At 37.1% G+C, this 26343-nt stretch overlaps 1 protein-coding gene across 2 annotated transcripts in view; it reads left to right on the top strand.

Moving 5' to 3' along the window:
• CEP162 (centrosomal protein 162) overlaps positions 1–26343 on the top strand; it is a 109274-nt gene that overhangs the window by 45918 nt on the left and 37013 nt on the right. For both annotated transcript variants that reach the window (XM_010383964.2, XM_030929097.1), the window contains 9 exons: positions 154–287; positions 553–780; positions 1313–1453; positions 3780–3892; positions 5757–5862; positions 11969–12095; positions 13299–13462; positions 14288–14392; positions 25843–26055. In XM_010383964.2, the coding sequence (XP_010382266.2) occupies positions 154–287; positions 553–780; positions 1313–1453; positions 3780–3892; positions 5757–5862; positions 11969–12095; positions 13299–13462; positions 14288–14392; positions 25843–26055 (1331 nt within the window). The remainder of the gene's footprint in view (positions 1–153; positions 288–552; positions 781–1312; positions 1454–3779; positions 3893–5756; positions 5863–11968; positions 12096–13298; positions 13463–14287; positions 14393–25842; positions 26056–26343) is intronic.

Raw genomic sequence — 26343 nt, 5'->3', positions numbered from 1 at the left:
TTATAGTGAAACAGCTGTGTTATAGTGTAGTCCATCAGCCTATTTTGAGATCCTCATTTTAGTGTTTCCATTGTATTTTTATTGTACACAATTGATGAGTATACATTTGACTGTACATTTGTGGTGCATTTATACATTGCTTATAATATTTAGAAATCTTACCTGGAACAAAACTCATCAAGCCTGCAGCTTTGGATAAATCAGCTCCCAAAACTGAAAGTTGCCTGGTTACTCCTAAGAAGTCTGAAGATCCCACAGAAACTGATTCCTGTATTCAGTTTCAGACTGTAGGTATTAAATTCAAAATTAATAATCATAATGTTTTTATGTTCTAAAATTACATTAAAGCTAAATTATATATAACAAAATATAATAAGGACTGAAATGTCTTTTCCTTCGAGTGATGCTGTAATCACTCTTACTAAACAGTTAATTTTCTTATATAATAGAACATTGTTAACCATGTCTTTTTTATTCTTTTTTTTATTAACCACCTGTGTTCAAATCTTATACATAAGTCTACTGTAATGAAGTAATGCTTTTTCTTCAAAGGATTCCTTAGGATACTGTGGTGAAAACAAGGAGGAGGAATTACTTATGTTTAAAAGAGTTCAGGAAGCAGAGGAAAAATGGAGGGGTGCGCAAGCCCTAATTGAGCAAATTAAAGCCACATTCTCAGAAAAAGAGAAAGAACTAGAAAATAAGTTGGAAGAACTAAAGAAACAACAGGAAAAAGAACTCTTCAAATTGAATCAAGATAATTATATTCTTCAAGCCAAGGTACTAGACACATTGTTCTGGTTGTTTTTAATATTTATTTTTTTAAAAAAACCTGTATTCCCTGCTAAATACATTGTCATCCTTGTTTCCTAGAGATGTTTGACTTGATGTATTTGCTGTATAAAATATAGACATGGTTTAATGAGTGATTCCGTACATGAGAGCCTAAATTTTGAACCGTTGGAGGAGAAAATTAAATTTAAATTGGCTCATTTTGATGGTTTTCTTCTATTAGCCGTCCTTTTTAAAGAAAATCAGTTCATTCTGACCTTCAAAGAAATCAAAGTTTGAGCAAAACTGCTGTAGATGGTATAGACCCAGAGGATGACATTGTGTAGCATTTGTGAGTTACTAACGGCACCATCAGCACAAAACAACACTTTGCTGATTTAGCTGTAGTTATGTCACATTCCACTGTGTTCAATATTATAAGACAGTTTTCAATCTAAATAGGAGTTTTCTATTATTCTTTCTCACTTCTCACCTTATCATTTCCTTCCCCAAATAAAACAATTTCTGCAATTTCTCAAAGTTAAGCAGCTTTGAAGAAACAAACAAAAAAACAAGGTGGTTACATTTTGGAGAAGCAGCTGATCCTGTCACTGGAGAAAAATTGAAGCAAATCCAAAAAGAAATACAAGAACAAGAGACACTTCTTCAAGGGTATCAACAGGTATGGCAATTCTTCAGCATATGGCAAATTTACTCTTCTTGACCTTTTAGTTATTAAAACAAGGCAGGTCAGGCACAGTGGCTTATGCCTGTAATCCCAGCACTTTGGGAGGATGAGGCGGGCAGATCACCTGAGGTCAGGAGTTTAAGACCAGCCTGGCCAACATGGTGAAACCCCATCTCACTAAAAATAAAAAAAAAATCAGTTGGGCATGGTGGTGCACACCTGTCATCCCATCTACTTGGGAGGTTGAGGCAGGAGAATCACTTGAACCTAGGAGGCAGAGGTTGCAGTGAGCCAAGATCACGTCACTGCACTCTGGCCTCGGCAACAGAGTGAGACTCCATCTCAAAAAAAAAAAAATAAGGCATGTTGAAATATTTCTGTGCTTATTTAACAGATAATGGGAATTCTGGCAAATAGGAGGTAATAATTTGACTAGTCTATGTATTTCCCATGAGGAGAATTAAATGCTAAGAGCGTGGGTTCTGGATTGGAAAATACTGGTTTTGAGTCTTAGCTGTACCACCTGCTGTGTGCCTTGGGCATCACTTAATCTTTCTAATCCAGTTTCTTCATTTGTGAAGTGGGGATAATAATATATAGGATCCCCAACTTCCAGTGGTTTGACTTAACAAAGTTTTAACTCTTATGATGGGCTTATCAGGATGTAACCTCATCATAAGTTTTACTTACTATTTTTTGACTTTACAGTGGGTTTATCAGGGTATTAAGTGTATTTTCAACTTAGGACATTTTTTACTTACTTTTGGGCTTATTGAGATATAGCCATTTGCAGGGCAAGCAAGTTGAGGAGCATCTGTACACTCTTAGTGTGGCACACAGCAATCAATCAATGAAAGTTACCTGTTATTATTTTTAATAGCCAGTTTCTTTAAAACTGCCCTGTCTTTTCTTAGTTTTCTGTAATGCTCTTCAGTAGACAATATTGGCTGATTTTGCTATTATATTCAGAAATATGAATCTGGAATTAATTGCTAACGTCCTGAGGGTGAAAAAATTTTGAATTTAATGTAAAGATCTGTGGGTCCTACAGAGGCAGATGTTTGCAATGTGTGATGACATCTTGGTGTTGCTAGCCTAACAGTCAACCAGGACAGGTTTAGTGATCTTCAGCATCTTTGTTCCCTGCCTCTCACACCCTTTTTTCTTACTTTTCCCCTTTCTTGTCTCTTATTACATTCTTCTCTTTTGACAACTGTAACTTGGACCTTGAGCCTTAGTAACATGCATTATCACCCAGGGACATCATTGAAAGCATTGCCACATCAGTGATTACAATGTTTGCTGTAGCTGAATTGGAATGATTTTGCAGGACACTCTGCCCTCAGTTACTGGGAACCATTCAAATTCTTCTGCCAGTTTGATCTTGCCGTTAAAAAACGGGTTTTTAAGAAAATTTAACAGACCCATAAGTATGCCAACTAACCCCTGCAACAGAGACAACACAAAATTTATGTGTCTAAATAGTAAGGGAGGATGTTCATTAATTCTGCATGTATTTATTAAGCACAGACTGTCTGCCCAGCACTATTCCAGACATGGTAAAACAGTCTATAGTTTGCATTAGATACTCAAAAGCTCTTGGTTTGCATCTGATTTTTAATTTTAAACAGGTTAATAAGCCAGGGAGGACATCTAAGTGCAGATTGGTACCTTCTCTTCTCCCTCTGATCTCAACTGGTTGAGTCACTCTTCAGCTCTTTAGCTCAAGCCTTTTGGTGAACTGGATCTGTCTTCTGCTCTGCCTTGTCCTGACAACTTTCAGAAACACCGGTCTTTAACTCCCTGTTTACGGTCAATATCAGATACAAGCATGAACACCCATAGATACATCTGATTATCTCACCACCGGCAGCCAGACTTCCAGAATCTTCCTCCAGCAGTGATTCGATTTTTTTTTTCTTTTTCCCTCTCTTGGGTCAGAAGCAGAAAAGAATATAAAGGGTCTCACTGGGTCTTTCCACCCGGGTCCACATAGTCAGGATGTAGTGATTCCTTCAGCCACTCTCCCACTTAACTCCTGTGAAATGCAGTTCATTCAACTGACCTTAGGCCCTTTGGCTTTGGGAATTTTGGCAAATTATTTTTTCAATTAGGCGTTTTAAACATTATGGAAAGAACTGTTTTTAGACACCAAATTTTCTTCTGATATAATATAAAAAGTTTAAAGAATATTTTACTATGCAAAAACTAAAGAAACTTAAAAGACCATTTAAAGGATTAATCTGTTATGAGCACGTATATTCTGTTATATAAGTACTAACGACTTTTAACTAAAATGCAGTATTCTGTTTTTAAAAAGGAAAATGAACGATTATATAATCAAGTAAAAGATCTCCAAGAACAAAACAAGAAAAATGAGGAGCGAATGTTTAAGGAAAACCAGAGTTTATTCAGTGAGGTAGCTTCCTTAAAGTAAGTACTTTTGAACTTCTTAAAATCAAATATACTTAAACTATTTCTAAGCATTTTCTTATTATGTTAATAATACATTTATTTTTACTTAGACGGTAAAATTTTATTTTTATTTATACACTCATTTCCAGTTTATATGTTTAATACTCAGTGGATTTTCCTTTTGGTGTTAGATGGCTAGCACATACTTGATAGTATTTTCAGCATATTGATATTTGAATTCATATGAATTTATGTTCATAAATGATTCAAACATCAGTTTCAGGAAATTGAATATACAGTATTCCTCTTGATCAGTTATTAAGAATGAGATAACCATTTCCCAAGGAACCATGTGATTAATAATACTAAAAAAGAAAGGTCATCCAGTATCACTTATGATCTTCTTGGGTCAGGTTCTACAGAAGCGGAGCCTGAGATGGTGCAGGTCCTTGTGGAGATAACATACTGAAGGATAACTCTCGGGAGAAAGGAGCAAGGGAAGCAGGAATGGCGAGGTAGGGGGAGGGCAAATAGTGGTCTCAGCTGGAGACTGGCTTCGTTCTCCTCCCACCAAGAAGCTCTGGAGAATAGATTGTACCAGAGTTGGTCCCTGCTTGAGGCAAGGGGGCAACCTTAGTCACTGGCTGGAGTGTACCGTTGGGAAGGAGTGGGGGCTGCCCTTTGTGTCAGGGGGCAGGGGCTGCTGTTTAAAGGAGCACCTGCAAGTTGTTTTCAGCCAGCATTTATCATGGCAGGGTAATGGAGCACCAGCACCTACTTAGGAATCATATTTCAGACTGTAAGGTCTTTTGGACGTTACTGCTTCCAATTTTAACATATTAAGTGAAAAAGCCAAGCTCATGAACATGGACAAGCTAGGATACTATCTTCTTTTAGAAAACGGCCACTATTTGTGTATCCTTTTATATAAACACCTAATCATTCAGAAAGGACTGTTACCAGAAGTTTTTTTGACCCATGAATATCGTGAATGTTTACCAAATTTATTTATATACTTCTTCCCCTTTTTTGGTTATATAAACTAGGGCCTAAGAGGCAGGGCTGCTAATAATAGCTCATACTGATCTTTCACGCAAAATAGAAAAAGGCACACTTGGTAGCAGACAAAATATATATATTTATTGCCACTTTCTCCTGGTAAGTTGGTAAGTGTAACCCCAGGCCATGTGTGATAATCTGCACAGCGGTGATGCATGAATGCATTTACTTAAGCTTTTTTTCCAGATGTTTCAGTAAAGTTATTTTAAAATATCTTAGCTTGTACTACTTGGCTTCTAAAAGAAGATCTATCCCAGGATCCAAAACTGAAGCTCTAAATTAACTTTCAGAATGAAATAAATGGTTTCTTTAGTACATTAGGGTTAGATGATCTTATGTGGAATCTGAAACTCCTTCTATAATATCCCCGGAATAACAGGAAAATTGAATTTATGGTCTACGTATTAGGCTGTGTTTTGTTTTGTTTGTTAGTTTCCATGTATGAGACTGGCGACTCTCAGAAAAGATTCTAGAACAATATGCCAAGGAATGCATTAACAACCCCACAGAAAAATGCGGCACATCTTTGTGGACCATTAATTTTTTTCCTGTGAGAATTGGGAATTAATGTTTTTATATTATAAATAAACCAATAATCTTAGGTTTTAGTTCTTTTAGAATAAATATAAGCATTTCCCTTAAAGTATATTTCTCTTTTAGTGTGGTTGTATTTTAATCTTTAGATTAAATGAAAATTTTACCTTCATTTATGCATATAGTTTCAATGTATGTTAGTTTTTAATTTTTAAGAATTGAATATTTTCTACTGAAAGGAGCACCTGGTAAGAAAGAAAAACAACTTTTTATTTTCAAAATAAATCAGAGAACAGATGCACAAAAGTCGTTTTCTGTCTCAAGTAGTTGAAGATTCAGAGCCCACAAGAAACCAGAATTTTACAGATCTGTTAGCAGAACTACGGATGGCACAGGTAAGTTGCGTAAGGATTTTGACTATTAGGGATAATAAAGGTTTCTATAAAAATTCCCATATGTATGAAAAAATCTGTAAATTTCATACCATTTAAAACTTAGGGAGAAATATCTTAAATTAGCATATAGTATACTCATGACCTTAGTATAGAGGAAACATTATAATACTGGTTTTAGATGTCATTGTCTTTATGATTCAGCCTCTCATCAGGCATTTGTCACATCTCATCAGGCCCGTTTATCATGGAGCCATATCAGAAGCATGATTTTATTTAGGACATGTATACCTTATTTCAAACAAATTCCTTATTTGAAAGTATGCAGCCTAAATAGTGTAATTTGGAGATAATTGTTTACCTTTAAAAGTTAGTAGCTTGCTGCCTGTCTTCCAAAGTAGACTGTGCACTTCTAGAGAGCAGAGACTGTATCTTACAAGTATTTGTATCCCGCATACCTAACATAAAGTTGAAATGCAATGCTGTTCCATAACTTTTTTATGTTTATTGTATTATTAAAAATATGGCCTAGAGTTTTCTAAAGCAGTATTTATCAATAGGAAGAGTTTGAGAATTTAAGGCAGGGCAGAACTCTATTTTAAGCAGAAGTAATTCATGCACTGCATGATTTTTATCATCCCTGTCCCTAAGAACTGTGTGCTTATAGCACCCACCAGTCATTGTAACAATTAAAACCACTCTGCCACATTTCCAAACATGGCCTGTTGGAGGACAGTTACTTTTTCCCACCACTGTCTTTCAGAATAATAGCACTAAACTAAAAAAGCCCATTTCAGTGGGCCTCAAAAATAGCAAGCTAAGGCCGGGCGCGGTGGCTCAAGCCTGTAATCCCAGCACTTTGGGAGGCCGAGGTGGGCGGATCACGAGGTCAGGAGATCGAGACCATCCTGGCTAACACGGTGAAACCCCATCTCTACTAAAAAGCACAAAAAACTAGCCGGGCGAGGTGGCAGGCGCCTGTAGTCCCAGCTACTCGGGAGGCTGAGGCAGGAGAATGGCGTGAACTCGGGAGGCGGAGCTTGCAGTGAGCTGAGATCCGGCCACTGCACTCCAGCTTGGGCGACAGAGCGAGACTCCGTCTCAAAAAAAAAAAAAAAAAAAAAAATAGCAAGCTAAAACAGAAATTAATATTACCATATTTTATGAAGGCTTGGGGGAACAAAGTAAGGTTTCAAGCATCGCATTAGCATTAGTTCCAAAGGCTGTTGTTTTTACCTTTTGAAATTCCTGTTTTGAACATATTTTAATGACAGAAAATTTGAAAACTCCCACTAATACCACCAAAATATACTGGAAAAAAGTATAATAAATATCTTGTAAATGATTAACCATGCTCCCAAGAAAGTAAGGGAAATCGTTAGAAGCCAAAAGTAAGGAGGGATAAAAAGATAGCAGTAAGTTTAGTAACCAAGAAGCCTGAGGTTTAACAGCAAAATGTAGATGGGATACCCTTAAAGAACCACATCTTTCACTAAAATAGTGGATTAGGAAAAAAGAAACTGAGATGTCAAGGAAGCTTTTCTGTCTTAATTTGGTCTCTGGATGGGGAAAGGTAAAAAGTCTCCTCTGCACATACTTTAATGCTTGTTCAATGTAAATGGTATCTCTTCTGCCCATTTGTGTTTAGTATTTGAATTGACACTACCTTGCAATGCTTAAACTAAAAAAATAACATAAACAGTAGTTCTGAGTCGGTTTTAGCATCTCTGGTAGATTTAGAAGAAACAAATCAAAACAATTCTTAGAGGTATACACTTGTTAACCCAGTCCACACAATATTCCCACAGATAAAATCCAACTGATGATGTGCTCACAATGCAAAATTACAAAACCTAGAGAAACAACCCACCATCAGCAGGCATGAGATGCTTTACAGCAAGATTAGAACTGCAATAGAATTATTGAATAGAGGCTATAAAATAAATAGGCTTAAAGTGCTTAAATATACAAAATAATTGAGAAAGTATGAGAAAAGAAAAAAACAGGCCAGACAAATTCAAACAAACATTGAACAGAGCTGTGGGAATGAAATATGCCAGAAATTAAGAAAGTAGAATTAAATAGATGATCATAAACAACTAAGAAAAGCATTAAACTGAAAGACCAATTTAAGGGAACTCAGAGTGAAACAGAAAAATAGAGAAATGTAAAATATCAGAAATATTAAGAAATACAAGATGCCCTAATGCACATTTAAATGTTTTAATAGGTAATGGCTGAGGATTCTCTAGAAGTGGTAAAAGGTGAAGTCTCGAATTTAGGAAGCACAATAAGTCCCGCTCAACATAAATGAGTCAAAATCCACATTTAGTCCCATCATGGTAAAGCTACCAAAGTCAGGGGAAGCCTAAAAGAAATCAGGGGAAAAAAAAAAAAAAAAGGTGTTAGTTTAGTTGAAAATAATAGTAAAAATTATTTGGGAATTTTTTTGTGCACATACTACAAGATGGAATATAAACATACTTTTATTTTGATTTACTTTAGTATTCTTAAATAGTTTTAGAGTAAAAATTATTTATACTGGGATAAATCTACAAAATAATCTTGTCAAGTATATTTGTGTATAGTCTACTTTATACCTTAAAAATTAGTGCCAATTAGTATATTCTTACAATGTCAGTTGGTTATAAAGTATAGGTGGAAATGTAATAACAAGTAAGTTCGTGAGCCCTTTCCTTTTAGTATTCCAGGATTAGAAAGAGAATGGGACTGACTACAACTCATTTATTCAGACAGCCTTTATTGAATGCCTGCCTTGCACCAGGCAGTCATCCAAGCATTGGGAATATAGTAGGTAAATAAGACAGACACAGATCTTGCTCATCAGGAACATATGTTCTAGTGAAGAAGACAGACACCAGATACACAAATAAATAATTACAGATAGAAGTGCTTTGAAGAAAATGAAAATAGGGAATAATGGGTGATGAGTTAGAGGTAAGGTGGCATTTAATAATGTGGACAGGAAAGCTCTCTCTGAGAAAGAGATGTTTGAGTGCAGAGCTGAAGTGGAGGAACCGCCAACCAGGCAGATTCAGACTTCAAGCCAGAGGGAAGAGCAAATGCAAAAGCCCTGAGTTTGTTCCTTTCCAGAAGCTAGAGGCCTTTAAAGCATATGTGGATAAAGACAGGAATGGCAGAGGCCTCTCTCAGTGTCTGCATGGTAAATTATGAGAGAGGAAAAGTACTTGTCAGCCAAAAGCCTCTGGCCCACAGATTTAACATGGGGCATACCCACTTTCTTGAAGGTGGGCATTTTCTCTCCTTGGAAATATGCAAGCCTGAAATGGACATCCATTGATTGAGCATGATTAAACTTTAGATGTTTACAGTTCTTTGAATTCTAAAATACTGTAATTCCATGAATTACACTGATAGAGAACATTTCTAAATTGATCGAACTAATTAATCAACAGGTTTTTGCAGAAAAAGCATTCAGCAGCTTTTAGATTAATTTTAGTTTCAGGGCTCTCCTGAAAGGACATCTACAGAAGATTAAACAATGAAACGATGCAGTTAAATCTGTGATACAACTAGAAACTAAGATTATACAATGCTTTACAAATGCTCTTGTTTTCTTTCTAAGACTGATTTTTAAATTGTAAGATAGTGTAAACCAGAGTTTGTAAGAATTTGTCATTTTGAAACTTAAATACCGAGTTGACTGCTGTTGAGTCCAGTAGTTTCATAAGTTCAGTTTAGTGTACATTTATCTAATACATGCCATGCACTTAGTACCATAAAGTAAACAAGTAGTACTAAATCAGTCTTGGTCCCTATAGAGCCTTCAGACTAATAAAGAAAAGAGGTTACATATAAATGAATCAGTGTCACAGGAAACAGTAATAAATGCCATGCTAGAGGTACAACTGAAGTCTGTGGGAGACAGAAGAGGGTATTATCAGGAATAGCTTAGCTTAATTTGAAGTGAGCTTTGAAAGATAAGTATGATTTTTGTCAAGCAGAGGAATGGGGCACAACACTTTGAACTACTGAGAGTAGTATGGAATGTAGTCCATATTGAGAATTTCATTTTTATTTTTGGATGTCCCAAGCATTTTTTATGCATTTATGATACAAAGTTTGGCAAAATAAAATCCTGCTTTTTATATGTCAGGTGGTGATGAGTGCTGTGAGAAAAAAATGAAACTGTGTGCCTGAGGGCCAGGATGGGGCTTCCTAATTTAGATAGGGTGGTCAGGAAGGCCTTCTGAGGCTTCATGTGAGCAGAAATCCTGATGGAGTGAAGGAGGAAACTACCTGGCCATCTGGGTCCCAAACCACTGCAAGCAGAAGAGACACTGCAGACCCTTTGAGGTAGGAGTGTTCAAAAAACAGCAAAGAGGTCTCTGGCTAGAATGGAATGGGTGAGGATGTATAGAAGAGGTGATCAGTCATGGGTAAGGCTGGGTTATATGACACTAAACGTCATGGTAAGAACTTTGGGTTAACCCTGCAAGGGACCAGCAGCGAGTTTTCTGGTTTTGTTTGTTTTTATTTTACTTTAAGTTCTGGGATACATGTGCTGAATGTGCAGGTTTATTACATAGGAATACATGTACCATGGTGGTTCCCTGCACCTATCAACCTATCTAGGTTTTAAGCCCCACCTGCCTTAGGTATTTGTCCTAATTCTCTCCTCCCCTTGCCCCCCATCCCCCAACAGGCACCCTTGTATGATGTTCCCCTCCCTGTGTCCAGGTGTTGTCATTGTTCAGCTCCCACTTATGAGTGAGAATATGTGGTGTTTGGTTTTCTGTTCCTGTGTTAGTTTGCTGAGAATTATGGTTTCCAGCTTCATCCATGTCCCTGCAAAGGACATGAACTCATTCTTTTTTATGGCTGCATGGTATTCAATGGCATATATGTGCCACATTTTCTTTATCCAGTCTATCATTATTGGGCATTTGGGTTGGTTCCAAGTCTTTGCTATTGTAAATAGTGCTGCAATAAACATATGTGTGCATGTGTCTTTATAGTAGAATGATTTATAATCCTTTGGATATATACCTAGTAATGGGATGGCTGAGTCAAACGGTATTTCTAGTTCTAGATCCTTGAGGAATCGCCACACTGTCTTCTACAATGGTCAAACTAATTTACACTCCCACCAACAGTGTAAAAGCGTTCCTGTTTCTCCACATCCTTGCCAGCATCTGTTGCTTCCTGACTTTTTAATGATCATCATTCTGATGGCTTGAGATGGTATCTCATTGTGGTTTTGATTTGCATTTCTCTAATGACCAGTGATGATGAGCTTTTTTTCATATGTTTGTTGGCCACATTAATGTCTTTTGAGAAGAGTCTGTCTGTATCCTTCACCCACTTTTTGATGTTTTTTGGGTTTTTTTTCTTGTAAATTAGTTTAAGTTCCTTGTAGATTCTGGATATTAGTCCTTTGTCAGATGGATACATTGCAAAAATTTTCTCCCATTCTATAGGTTGCCTGTTCACTCTGATGATAGTTTCTTTTGCTAAGCAGAAGCTCTTTAGGTTAATTAGATCCCATTTGTCATAGTGGTGGGCACCACCATGCCTGGCTGATTTTGTATTTTTAGTAGAGATGTGGTCTCACCATGTTGGCCAGACTGGTCTTGAACTCCTGACCTCAAGTGATCCACCCACCTTGGCCTCCCAAAGTGCTGGGATTACAGGTGTTGAACCACTGCGCCTGGCCAGCAGAGAGTTTTTGATGGAGAATGACATCAACTGACTGTTTAACAATTCATGTGGTTGCTGTGAGAATAGACTGTAGGGGCCAGAGTTAGAAGAGGCATACTAATTAAGAGCTTATTACAGTAATCCAACCAAGAGAATTAGTGGGTCATCAATATGGTTAGTATATGGAAGAAGTTAGAACAGTAGATTGAAAGGTCTTTAATGCTGTGTTGAGATGATTAGAACTGATTTTAATAGGCTATTGCACGCCATTAAAAATTCTGGGGTGGGGCAGGTGGTAACAACATCAGAGCTAAAATTTAGAGAAAATATTTTGCAACAATATTCATGATGTGGATTGTGTGAAAGATTATACTACAACTTATTGTGGTTGTAAAATACTTGCTTTTATATTTCTTTGAATATCAAGAAAGAAAAAGACAGTTTATTGGAAGACATCAAAAGACTGAAACAAGACAAACAAGCTCTGGAAGTAGACTTGGAAAAAATGAAGAAAGAGAGGGACCAAGCCAAAGATCAGATTGCTTATGTCACAGGTAAACACTAAGCTGAAACTATGTACCTTTATAATCATAACTGTTCTAATGTTGATTGAATGGTATAATCAAAATGCTACTCCTTAAAGTATATTTTAGAAACATTTTTTAAATTCATTATTAAAAGATGTGTGAATCTGATTGGGTTTAATAAGAATAATTGCAAGACAAGAGAAAATCACTAATTGTTTTGGATTCATGGCATGTATATTTGGTTGTTCACAAATCTGTCATCCTAGCTAGACTGTGACCTTCCTGAGGACAAGGCCTGTCTTCTTTTCCCTGGGTCTGAAACTTTGTAGGCTGTTAAGTATTTGCCAAGTGAATAAATAATAGCGCACTGGGTTTTATAAAGAACACATAGATAAATGTGGCATGGTCCCTACTACGAAAACCAAGGGGAGTAAGATAAGAATACGCATAATATAAGAAAAAAATTACAAGCAAACATGATAGGAATTGGGATACCAAATGAGGGTTTTGGGGCAGAGTGGCATTTGAGCTGGGCCTTGACGGGTAGTAAAATTTGAAAGTGAAGGGATGGAGAGAGGCTGCACAAGTATATTCCATAACTTAGAGTGGCAGAACACAGGGATAGAAAGTTAGATCAGAGGAGCCCTTGTTTGCAAAAGATAGGATCTTTCCTCTGCATTATTATGAACTTCAGTGTAAGATATGTGCAGAGAAATCCATTCTGATCTGTTTGTAAGAAAATGACATTTGCTTCCCTTATCTGTAAAATACAGAGTAATAACAATAATAGTATTATCCATTGTAAAAGTTTGTTGTAGTAAATAACATAATAAATGGTAATAAGCACTCCTGAATGTTTGTCCTGTTACTTTTTAGTATAATTATAGACGTTCTTCATTTTTATTATTTCTTAAATCCAACATTTATTTTCCCATGGAAACAACTTTACTTTTATAATTGTAAAAAGGTCAGTGGAAAATAATTTATCAAAAATTTCTACATAGACAACTTTGCTGTAAGGTTGATGATTTGGATTATAAACACAGTCTCTTATTTCTTTTGACTAATAGATTAAGCTAGACACTATGTTGTATACATCAGTTGTTTTATGCTTCTTATTTTTTCATAATGCTGTCATTAGATGGGCATTTTGTTTAAAATCTTTTAATTTAGTTTATTTCCATATTTTGGAGAACAACAAGCAGGTTATTGAGTTTTTTTATCTTATAGGTGAAAAATTATATGAAATAAAAATTTTAGAAGAAACACATAAACAAGAAATCAGTCGTCTGCAAAAAAGATTACAGTGGTATGCTGAAAATCAGGAACTTCTGGATAAAGATGCACTTCGGCTTAGAGAAGCAAATGAGGAAATTGAGAAACTCAGACTTGAGGTAATGGATCATTTCAGAATGTATTTCTTCTCTAGATAAATCCTATTATCTGTAATATCAGTTCTACGTAACCTTTTGTCATTGCATCATTACTCTGAACTATTATTTAAGATCGTTGGTTTGCTTTTAGATATATAGTCTATTTTAAATTAGACTGAGAATAAATATAAACTCCTTATCACAACCTTTCAGGCCCTCATGGGGTCCAAACCCTGCCTGCCTCTTCAGTGTCTTCGGATACCACACTCCCCTGAGTCACTCTTCTCCAGCCACATCAGAGCTTCTCTGGTTCTTGAACATGCTGGACTCGTTCCACTTGTTTTCTTGGCCTGGAATACTTTGGCCTGAGTTCTTTCTGTGTCTCACTCCTCCTCCTTGTTCCTGTTGGCTCAAATATCTACTCTCTAGAAAAGATGTTTCCTGACTCCCTTTCCTAACGTAGCTGCCAATCTCTCAACTTCTGGTTCTTTGTTCCTATCCCTTCACTCTGTTTTATTTTCTTCTTAGCCCTTACCACTCTGAAGTTATTTCATTTTCCCTTTGATTTACTTTATTTATTAGCTTATCAACTCTCTCCCTCTACTAGAGCATAAGCATCTTGGGAGCAGGGACCTAGTTTCTCTCATTTGCCATCCATATCTCCTGCCAGATCTAGGAAGTACCTGGAACTTGGGAGGAGCTCAAGGAATTTAAGGCATTAATTCCCCAAATTTTACTGAGGAATTAATAAATGAATGAGTACCTAATATTATGCTTCTCCCCACCCCCGGAACTTTTCTGTTACATTTAAATATGCTTCTTAGCATGTTATTTATTTATTGACAGATTGAGAAACTGAAAGCTGAATCTGGGAATCCATCTATTCAGCAGAAGATACGCTTAAAAGATAAAGCAGCAGATGCCAAAAAAATTCAGGATCTGGAGCGACAAGTATGTATTCAGGGTAAATTTCCATGAGCATATTTTATGTATAGTGCATTTTGGTTTTCTCTTTTGTTTCAGGAGTTCCCACGAGATGGAGTCGACCTGGAAATTTTTGTTTTAAAATATTTACATTAGTAAAAGTAATAACATCATTTTATGTACCTACAGCTTTATAATTACAGAATTTTTAGACTAATGTGCCTCATTTGTAAGATGGTAGACCTGCTGATAAAAGGTAATTTGGTACCGTAGCTCTATTAGACATCTAGGAAGAAGGAAGTAGAATTTTGAAACTCTGGATATAGAGTTAGGATTTCTGTTCCTGACCATAGACAGCTGAGAGAGGAGTATAGGAGGGAGATCCCTGAGTTGGGAACATGCTGGTAATGCTTGGGAAATGTTACAAAACAGCCTATAAGCAAAACATTCAGCTTCCCAAAGAGCTGGCCATTATCTTGAGCCCTTTCTTACTGTTCAAACTTAGAAATACTAATTTTGTGGTCAATGTGGAAGACCTTTAGTCATAAAGTGAAGCTTACTAAAATAAAGATTTTTTTATTTAAGTATTTGTTTTAGAAGGTAGGATTATTTTTTCCTTCTGTTTTTAAAACACTGTAATATAGCATTTATATTCATAACTAAATATTTTAAAACAAAATATGAATTGCCAGCCTTGTTCATAAGGGAGCATGATTCTGTAGTCAAGTCATGGTACTTAAACATATAGGTATTATTACATCATAAATCCAAAACTGTGAGGTCATTACTGGGCTGAATATTATCCCAGTTTTATGAGAAGAAGGAAAACTAAGCAAAGAATTAACTTTATTACTTTTACAATACCTATTTTTATATTAAAAGGTATGACTGAGTAGATTGGATCAGGGTCAAGAAAGGATCAGCCAAATGTGGTATGAAGAACTAGAAATATCTGGCCAGGCGCAGTGGCTCACGCCTGTAATCCCAGCACTTTGGAAGCCGAGGTGGGAGAATCGCTTGAAGCCAGGAGTTCAAGACCAGGCTGGCCAACATGGTGAAACGCCCTCTCTACTAAAAAATAGAAAAATTAGCCAGGCATGGTTTTAGCTGGGCATGGTGACACACACCTGTAATCCTAGCTACTTGGGAGGTTGAGGCAAGATAATTACTTGAACCTGGGAGATATAAGTTGCAATAAGCCAAGATCATACCACTGTACCTCAGCCTGGGTGATGGAGCGAGACTCCATCTCAAAAAAGAAAGAAAAGTAAATAAATAATTAATTTAAAAAAAAGAACTAGAAATATTCTGAAATGAGTATAGTCTGGCATTGCTTGGATTTTCTTTAGTGCTAAAGATTTAGCCAATCTAAGAAACCATCCAGAAGTGGGAGAGAGAAAACACCAAAGGAGCTACTTCTTTGTTAGATGACTTATTTTAAGAGAAATTATGTAGAATTGATCCATATTGGTCAGAGATACACCACTTTATAAAAGTAACCTCCCTTTTTTATTAATGCTTTTATTAAACATTAGTTCATCATCTTACATTTTTCTAAAATAATTTTCTATGTAGTTGGATTGCTGCATGTACATTTCAGATCATGTTTATTTAGTTTCCATGAGCATTTCTATCCTGATGTTTTAAACTTTAATACATATTTTTTAATCAAGGGATATCACAATATAGTCAGAATAATTATGGAGCAATATTCTTTTTTATTATTATTATTATAATACCTTAAGTTCTAGGGTACATGTGCACAAGGTGCAGGTTTGTTACATATGTATACATGTGCCATGTGGGTGTGCTGCACCCATTACCTCGTCATTTACATTAGGTATATCTCCTAATGCTATCGCTCCCCCCTCCACCCTCCCCACAATAGGCCCTGGTGTGTGATGTTCCCCTTCCTGTGTCCAGGTGTTCTCATTGTTCAGTTCCCACCTATGAGTGAGAACATGCGGTGTTTGGTTTTCTGTTCTTGCAATAGTTTGCTGAGAATGATGGCTTCCAGCTGCATCCATGTCCCTACAAAGGACACGAACTCATCCTTTTTCATGGCTGCATAGTATTCCATGGTGTATATGTGCCACATTTTCTTAATCCAGTCTGTCACAGATGGACATTTGAGTTGATTCCAAGTCTTTGCTATTGTGAATAGTGCTGCAGTAAACGTACGACTGTGCATGTGTCTTTATAGCAGCATGATTTATAATCCTTTGGGTATATACCCAGTAATGGGATGGCTGGGTCAAATGGTATTTCTAGTTCTAGATCCTTGAAGAATTGCCACACTGTTTTCCACAATAGTTGAACTAGTTTACAGGTCCACCAACAGTGTAAAAGTGTTCCTATTTCTCCACATCCTCTCCAGCACCTGTTGCTTCCTGATTTTTTAATGATTGCCATTCTGACTGGTGTGAGATGGTATCTCATTGTGGTTTTGATTTGCATTTCTCTGATGGCCAGTGATGATGAGCATTTTTACATGTGTCTGTTGGCTGTATGAATGTCTTCTTTGAGAAGTGTCTGTTAATATCCTTTGCCCACTTTTTGATGGGGTTATTTGTTTTTTTCTTGTAAATTTGTTTGAGTTCTTTGTAGATTCTGGATATTAGCCCTTTGTCAGATGAGTAGATTGCAAAGATTGTCTCCCATTCTGTAGGTTGCCTGTTCACTCTGATGATAGTTTCTTTTGCTGTGCAGAAGCTCTTTAGTTTAATGAGATCCCATTTGTCGATTTTGGTTTTTGTTGCCGTTGCTTTTCGTGTTTTAGACATGAAGTACTTGCCAATGCCTGTGTCCTGAATGATATTACCTAGGTTTTCTTCTAGGGTTTTTATGGTATTAGGTCTAACATTTAAGTCTCTAATCCATCTTGAATTAATTTTCGTATAAGGAGTAAGGAAAGGATCCACTTTCAGCTTTCTACTTATGGCTAGTCAATTTTCCCAGCACCATTTATTAAATAGGGAATCCTTTCCCCATTTCTTGTTTTTCTCAGGTTTGTCAAAGATCAGATGGCCGTAGATGTGTGGTATTATTTCTGAGGGCTCAGTTCTGTTCCATTGGTCTATATCTCTGTTTTGGTACCAGTACCATGCTGTTTTGGTAGTAACTGTAGCCTTGTAGTATAGTTTGAAGTCAGGTAGCGTGGTGCCTCCATCTTTGTTCTTTTGGCTTAGGATTGTCTTGGCAATGCAGCATCTTTTTTGGTTCCATATGAACTTTAAAGCAGTTTTTTCCAGTTCTGTGAAGAAAGTCATTGGTAGCTTGATGGGGATGGCATTGATTCTATAAATTACCTTGGGCAGTATGGCCATTTTCACAATATTGATTCTTCCTATCCATGAGCATGGAGTGTTCTTCCATTTGTTTGTGTCCTCTAATATTTCACTGAGCAGTAGTTTGTAGTTCTCCTTGAAGAGGTCCTTTACATCCCTTATAAGTTGGATTCCTAGGTATTTTATTCTCTTTGAAGCTATTGTGAATGGGAGTTCATTCATGGTTTGGCTCTCTGTTTGTCTGTTACTGGTGTATAAGAATGTTCGTGATTCTTGCACATTGATTTTGTATCCTGAGACTTTGCTGAAGTTGCTTATCAGCTTAAGGAGATTTTGGGCTGAGATGATGGGGTTTTCTAAATATACAATCATGTCATCTGCAAACAGGGACAATTTGACTTCTTTTCCTATCTCAATACCCTTTATTTCTTTCTCTTGCCTGATTGTCCCAGCCAGAACTTCCAACACTATGTTGAATAGGAGTGGTGAGAGAGGGCATCCCTGTCTTGTGCCAGTTTTCAAAGGGAATGCTTCCAGCTTTTGCCCATTCAGTATGAACATTGACTGTGGATTTGTCATAAATGGCTCTTATTGAGATATGTTCCATCAATAACAAATTCATTGAGAGTTTTTAACATGAAGGGCTGTTGAATTTTGTCAACGGCCTTTTTTGCATCTATTGAGATAATCATATGGTTTTTGTCTTTGGTTCTGTTTATATGCTGGATTATGTTTATTGATTTGCGTATGTTGAACCAGCCTTGCATCCCAGGGATGAAGCCCACTTGATCATGGTGGATAAGCTTTTTGATGTGCTGCTGGATTCTGTTTGCCAGTATTTTATTGAAGATTTTTGCATCGACCTTCATCAGGGATATTGGTCTAAAATTCTCTTTTTTTGTTGTGTCTCTGCCAGGCTTTGGTATCAGGATGATGTTGGCCTCATAAAACGAGTTAGGGAGGATTCCCTCTTTTTCTATTGCTTGGAATAGTTTCAGAAGGAATGGTACCAGCTCCTCCTTGTACCTCGGGTAGAATGTGGCTGTGAATTTTTCTGGTCCTGCACTTTTTTTGGTTGATAGGCTATTAATTATTGCCTCAATTTCAGAGCCTGCTATTGGTCTATTCAGGGATTCAGCTTCTTCCTGGCTTAGTCTTGGGAGAGTGTAAGTGTTCAGGAAATTATCCATTTCTTCTAGGTTTTCTAGTTTATTTGCATAGAGGTGTTTATAGTATTCTCTGATGGTAGTTTGTATTTCTGTGGGGTCAGTGGTGATATCCCCTTTATCATTTTTTATTGCATCTGATTCTTCTGTCTTTTCTTCTTTATTAGTCTTGCTAGCAATCTATCAGTTTTGTTGATCTTTTCAAAAAACCAGCTCCTGGATTCATTGATTTTTTGGAGGGTTTTTTGTGTCTCTATCTCGTTCAGTTCTTCTCTGATCTTAGTTATTTCTTGCCTTCTGCTAACTTCTGAATGTGTTTGCTCTTGCTCTCTAGTTCTTTTAATTGTGATGTTAGGGTGTCAATTTTAGATCTTTTCTGCTTTCTCTTGTGGGCATTTAGTGCTATAAATTTCCCTCTACACACTGCTTTAAATGTGTCCCAGAGATTCTGGTATGTTGTATGTTTGTTCTCGTTGGTTTCAAAGAACATCTTTATTTCTGCCTTCATTTCGTTATGTACCCAGTAGTCATTCAGGAGCAGGTTGTTCAGTTTCCATGTAGTTGAGCGGTTTTGATTGAGTTTCTTAGTCCTGAGTTCTAATTCGATTGCACTGTGGTCTGAGAGAGAGTTTGCTATAATTTCTGTTCTTTTTCATTTGCTGAGGAATGCTTTATTTCCAACTATGTGGTCAATTTTGGAATAAGTGCCATGTGGTGCTGAGAAGAATGTATTTTCTGTTGATTTGGGATGGAGAGTTCTGTAGATGTCTATTAGTTCTGCTTGGTGCAGAGTTGAGTTCAATTCCTGGATATCCTTGTTAACTTTCTGTCTCGTTGATCTGTCTAATGTTGACAGTGGAGTGTTGAAGTCTCCCATTTTATTGTATGGGAGTCTAAGTCTCTTTGTAAGTCTCTAAGGACTTGCTTTATGAATCTGGGTGCTCCTGTATTGGGTGCATATATATTTAGGATAGTTAGCTCTTCCTGATGAATTGATCCCTTTGCCATTATGTAATGGCCTTCTTCGTCTCTTTTGATCTTTGATGGTTTAAAGTCTGTTTTATCAGAGACTAGAATTGCAACCCCTGCTTTTTTTTTTTTTTTTTTTTTTTTTTTTTTTTTTTCCATTTGCTTGGTAGATCTTCCTCCATCCCTTTATTTTGAGCCTATGTGTGTCTCTGCATGTGAAATGGGTCTCCTGAATACAGCAAACTGATGGGTCTTGACTCTTTATCCAGTTTGCCAGTCTGTGTCTTTTAATTGGACCATTTAGTCCAGTTACATTTAAGGTTAATATTGTTATGTGTGAACTTGATCCTGTCATTATGATATTAGCTGGTTATTTTGCTCATTAGTTGATGCAGTTTTTCCTAGCATCAATGGTCTTTACATTTTGGCATGTTTTTGCAATGGCTGGTACCGGTTGTTCCTTTCCATGTTTAGTGCTTCCTTCAGGATCTCTTGTAGGGCAGGCCTGGTGGTGACAAAATCTCTAAGCATTTGCTTGTCTAAAGGATTTTATTTCTCCTTCACTTATGAAACTTAGTTTGGCTAGTTATGAAGTTCTGGGTTGAAAATTATTTTCTTTAAGAATGTTAAATATTGGCCCCCAGTCTCTTCTGGCTTGTAGAGTTTCTGCCAAGAGATCTGCTGTTAGTCTGATGGGCTTCCCTTTGTGGGTAACCCAACCTTTCTCTCTGGCTGCCCTTAACATTTTTTCCTTCATTTCAACTTACAATCTGACAATTATGTGTCTTGCAGTTGCTCTTCTCGAGGAGTATGTTTGTGGCGTTCTCTGTATTTCCTGAATTTGAATGTTGGCCTGCCTTGCTAGGCTGGGGAAGTTCTCCTGGATGATATCCTGCAGAGTGTTTTCCAACTTGGTTCCGTTTTCCCTGTCACTTTCAGGCACACCAATCAGACGTAGATTTGGTCTTTTCACATAATCCCCTGTTTCTTGGAGGCTTTGTTCCTTTCTTTTTACTCTTTTTTCTCTGTACTCTCTTCTCACTTCATTTCATTCATTTGATCTTCAATCACTGATACTCTCTTCCAGTTGATCGAGTCAGTTACTGAAGCTTGTGCATTTGTCACATAGTTCTCGTGTCATGGTTTTCATCTCTATGAGTTCTTTTATGGTCTTCTCTGCATTGATTATTCTAGTTATCCATTCATCCATTCTTTTTTCATGGTTTTTAGTTTCTTTGTGCTGGGTATGTAGTTCCTCCTTTAGCTCTTAGAATTTTGATCGACTGAAGCCTTCTTCTTTCAACTCATCAAAGTCATTCTCCATCCAGCTTTGTTCCATTGCCTGCAGTGAGCTGCATTCCTTTGGAGAGGGACATGCACTCTGATGTTTTGAATTTCCAGTTTTTCTGCACTGCTTTTTCCCCATCTTTGTGGTTTTATCTGCCTTTTGTCTTTGATGATGGTGACATACTGCTGGGGTTTTGGTGTGGGTGTCCTTTCTGTTTGTTAGTTTTCCTTCTAACAGTCAGGACCCTCAACTGCAGGTCTTTTGGAGTTTGCTTGAGGTCCACTCCTGTTTGCCTGGGGATCAGCAGCGGAGTCTGCAGAAGATAGAGTATTGCTGAACAGCAAGTATTGCTGTCTGATTCTTGCTCTGGAAGCTTCGTCTCAGAGGTATACGCAGCTGTGTGATGTGTGGTGTCGGTCTGCATCTACTGGGGGATATCTCCCAGTTAGGCTACTTGGGTCAGGGACCCACTTGAGCAGGCAGTCTGTCCGTTCTCAGATCTCAACCTCCTTGCTGGGAGAACCACTGCTGTCTTCCCAGCTGTCAGACAGGGACATTTACATCTGCAGAGGTTTCTGCTGCTTTTTGTTTAGCTATGCCCTGTCCCCAGAGGTGGAGTCTACAGAGGCAGGCAGGCCTCCTTGAGCTGCAGTGGGCTCCACCCAATTCGAGCTTCCCTATGGCTTTGTTTACCTACTTAAGTCTCAGCAATGGCGGGCACCCCTCCCCCAGCCTCGCTGCCGCCTTGCAGTTAGATCTCAGCCTGCTGTGCTAGCGTTGAGGGAGGCTCTGTGGGCGTGGGACCCTCTGGGCCAGGTGTAGGATATAATCTGCTGGTGTGCCATTTGCTAAGACCCTTGGTAAAGCACAGTATTAGGGTGGGAGTTACCCAATTTTCCAGGTGTTGTGTGTCTCAGTTTCCCTTGGCTAGGAAAAGGAATTCCCTTACCCCTTGCACTTCCCAGGTGAGGCGATGCCTCGCCCTGCTTCAGCTCTTGCTGGTCAGGCTGCACCCTCTGACCAGCACTGACTATCCGACATGCCCCAGTGAGATGAACCCAGTGCCTCAGTTGAAAATGCAGAAATCACCCGTCTTCTGTATTGCTCACGCTGGGAGCTGCAGGCTGGAGCTATTCCTATTCGGCCATCTTCGGTGCCCCTCGCAATTCTTAAATAGACTAATTATAAATTATCTATTTTTAAATAGAATATAAGTAAAAATGGGGCTAATTAGATGTATATTGTAATGAAAATTTTAGATTGTGTTTGCTTTGTTTTATTTAATGGAATATTTCATGGTTTAACTTGCAATGAGAGTTAAAAAAAAGTTTACTTTGTATACCAGTCAAACTGATATTTTTGACCAAAGAATAATATTAGAAAGCAAAATTAAAGGAAATACAAATAAAATCTCATTTTTCCCAAAAAAAGTATATATTTCAAGATATCAAAATCAGATTGAAAATATTTTTAAATTTTTAAATAAATACATTAATTTAAAATGTTAAATTTATAAAATCTAGTTCTCCTTTTAAGATATGTAGTGTTGGTATGTATACATGTATTTTCATATACCTACGACTAACTCAATTAACTAATATCAGAGGAAACAAAGCTTTGAATTTTTCAGGTGAAAGGAATTACTAATATTTGTAGATGGATATATCCCAATTTATGATATATCAATAAATGTGTAAGCGTTTTCACAAATGGAAATATTTATATTAACTTTGCAAATCGTGTGCCCCTTAGATACCTAATATGAACAGGATTTTGAGCACCAGCAAACTATCTTACCTTAGGAGATGAAATCATCATAAAAGCCAACACTTAACCAAGCCCTCACTGTATGCTGGACACTCTAAGTGCTTACCAAGATGAAAGTCATTTGATCCTCAATTATATCAACCCTTTGAGATTGCTACTGTTACCATCCCCATCTTACCCACGAGGCAAGAGAAATTTAAATTGAGGGATTAGTTGACACAGGGTCCTAAAGCTGGTGGCACAGTCTAACCCAAACATGCTCTTAACTGACACTAGACTGCCTCTCAGGTGCTATTTTGTTGCATGCTGATAGGCTAGAAAACAGTTCAACAAAGAATTCAGTGTTTGTGTGTTTTGCAAAGATGTCTTCACCATAATAGTTTTTAAAAGCATGTATATAGACGGGCACATATAAAAAGCTGTCATTTCTGTGGACCCTAATGTGTTTCTTTCATTATGTAATATGTCATTGTTTTTTAGATTAAATGAAAAGTATCCAGTCCTTTATGTAAAGACTTCATTAAATGTTATCTAGTCCTCCTTGCTTTCCAATTAAAAGAAATTATTTTAAAGTAGATTAAACTTTATTTGGACCAGGAGATTGGGGTGGAGTAGAGCTTTAGGCAGAGTCAGGGACTTAGGAAGCTGAATGTTTATTACAAAAAGTTTACACACTCATGTGCATATAAGTAATTTTTCAATCAGTACAGTGTAGAAGCACTATCATATGAAGGAGTCTGGAAAAAAGAGAACGGGAGAGCTTTGTGCTCAAGAGGACTGGTTATTACTAATTGAAAGTCTGAAGACATATATATATATATTTTTTTTTTTTTTTTTTTTTTTTTTTTTTGAGGTAGTGTCTCACTCTTCACTCAGGCTGGAGTGCAGTGGCGCAATCCTGGCTCACTGCAACCATCTGCCTCCTGGGTTCAAGCAGTTCTCCCACTTCAGCCTCCTGAGTAGCTGGGACCACAGGTGTGTACCACCATGCCTGGCTAATTTTTGTATTTTTTTAGTAGAGACAGGGCGTCACCCTGTTGGCCATGGCTGGTCTGGAACTCCTGACCTCATGTGATCCACCTGCCTTGGCCTCCCAAAGTGCTGGGATTACAGGCATAAGCCATTGTACCCAGCCCTGAAGATATATTTCTAATGAATGTAAGAGAATTTCTATAAATAAACCAATAGATAATTAGACAATATACTTTAAGATTTTTTTATCAGATAATCTAGGGATGTAAAATTTGAAATTAATTTGTGCTTCTGTGCATTTGATTCAATCTGGAGACATGCTATAAATATCTCTGAAATCTTGACAAGTGTACCATAATCTAATTTTATTTATTAAATTGCTTTATTTTACATGTATTTGTGACCTTATATATGTTTCAAAATTTTCACTGTTTTATTTTTATAGATTTAGGGGGTAGAAGTTAGAAGTGCAGATTTCTTACAGGCATATATTGCATAGTGGTGAAGTCTGGCCTTTTAGGGTAGCCACTACCCAAATAATGAATGCTGTACCTGGTAGGCAATTTTTTAGCCCTCACTGCCTCCCACCCTACCACCTTTTATAGTCTTCAGTGTCTGTTATTCCAGTCTGTATATACATGTGTACTCATTGTTTAGCTCCCACTTATAAGTGAGAACATGTGGAGTTTTACTTTCTGTTTCTGAGTTATTTCACTTGGGATAATGGCCTCCAGTTCCATCCATGTTGCTTCAAAACATGCTTTTATTCTCTTCTATGGATGAATAGTGTGTGTTTGTTTGTGTGTGTGTGTCTTTTTGATACGATTTATTTTCCTTTCAATCCTAGTAGTAGAATTGCTGGATGAAATGGTTCTCTTTTTAGGTCTTGAGAAATGTCCATACTGTTTTCCATAATGATTTTACTAATTTATACTCCCACCGACAGTATACAAGTGTTCCCTTTTCTCCACATCCTCACTAACATCTGCTGTTTATTAACTTTCTAATAACCCTTATGACTGGTGTAAGATGGTACCTCATTGTGGTTTTAATTTGCATTTATTTGGTGATTAGTGATGTTGAGCATTTTTTCATATTTTTTGGCCACTTGTATGTCTTCTGAAAAATGTGTGTTCATGTCCTTTGCCCACTTTTTAATGGGATTGTTTACGTCCCATTTGTTTATTTTTGGTTTTGTTGCATTTGCTTTTGGGGACTTGGTCATAAATCCTTTCCTGGGCCAGTGTTCAGAAGAGTTTTTCTTAGAAATTTTTCTATGATTTTTATAGTTTCAGGTCTTAGATCTTTAATGCATCTTGAGTTTATTTTTGTATAAAGTGAGTGGTATGAGTTCAGTTTCATTCTTTTGCACATGACAGTCCACTTTTCCCAGCACCGTTTATTGAATAGGGTGTCCTTTCCCTAGTGTATATTTTTGTTGACTTTGTCCAAGATCAGTTGATTGTAGGCATGTGGCTTAATTTCTGGGTTCTCTATTCTGTTACATTGATCTATGTGTCTATTTTTATCAGTACCATGCTGTTTTGACTGCTATAGCCTTTAGTACAATTTGAAGTCAGGTAATGTGATACCTCTACCTTTGTTCTTTTTGCTTAGAACTGCTTTGGCTATTTGGCATCTTTTTTGGTTCCATATGAATTATAGGGTTGGTTTTTCTAATTCTGTAAAAAATGACTTTGGTAATTTGATAGGAATTGAATTGAATTTGTAGATAGCTTTAGGCAGTATGGTCTTTTTAACTATACTCATCCTTCCAGTCTATGCACGTGGGATGTTTTTCCATTTGTTTGTGTCACGGTTTTCTTTATCAGTGTTTTGTAGTTCTCCTGGTACACATCCTTCACCTTCTTGGTTAAATGTATTCCTAGGTAGTTCTTGACTTGATCCTCAGCGAGATTGTTATTGATATGTAGAAATGCTACTGATTTCTGTAGATTGTGTCCTGAAACTTTACTGAATTCATTTATTAAATCTAAGAGTTTTTTGGTGGAAAATATGTCTTAATAGGTTAAGGAAATGGAAGGGATTCTGAAGAGAAGATATCCCAATTCTTTACCTGCTTTAATATTGGCTGCATCAGCAGCTGGTGATACAGTGGATAAAAATACAGTAGAATTTATGGAGAAAAGGATAAAAAAGCTAGAAGCTGATCTGGAGGGCAAAGATGAAGAAGCAAAGAAAAGCCTTCGTACCATGGAACAACAGTTTCAGAAAATGAAGGTAAGTGCTAAGTAGCCTCAGAGATAAATAAAGGTCAGAGATGGACAATGGGGGCTGGCATTTCTTAGGATCTCACTTTAACAAATAGCTGTAAACATTCTTTCCCATGAAACCTTTACCACTGGTATCAATAGGTGCCAAAGAAACCAAGTCCATCCTATTTTGATGTCCTCTTTCAGCAACTTTTCTTTTTATTTCTGACAGAATAATCAAGCACAAGATAATCTTTACATCACCTCTCTCAATATTAGAATTAGTAGAAATTAAGTCATGAAAAAGCAGAATAAA

Source organism: Rhinopithecus roxellana, chromosome 4 (genome assembly GCF_007565055.1).
Source record: "Rhinopithecus roxellana isolate Shanxi Qingling chromosome 4, ASM756505v1, whole genome shotgun sequence".
In the NCBI taxonomy this organism is placed as follows: domain Eukaryota; kingdom Metazoa; phylum Chordata; class Mammalia; order Primates; family Cercopithecidae; genus Rhinopithecus; species Rhinopithecus roxellana.
The sequence above is the reverse complement of the archived record's forward strand: the minus strand, read 5'-3'. Positions and strand labels throughout refer to the sequence as shown.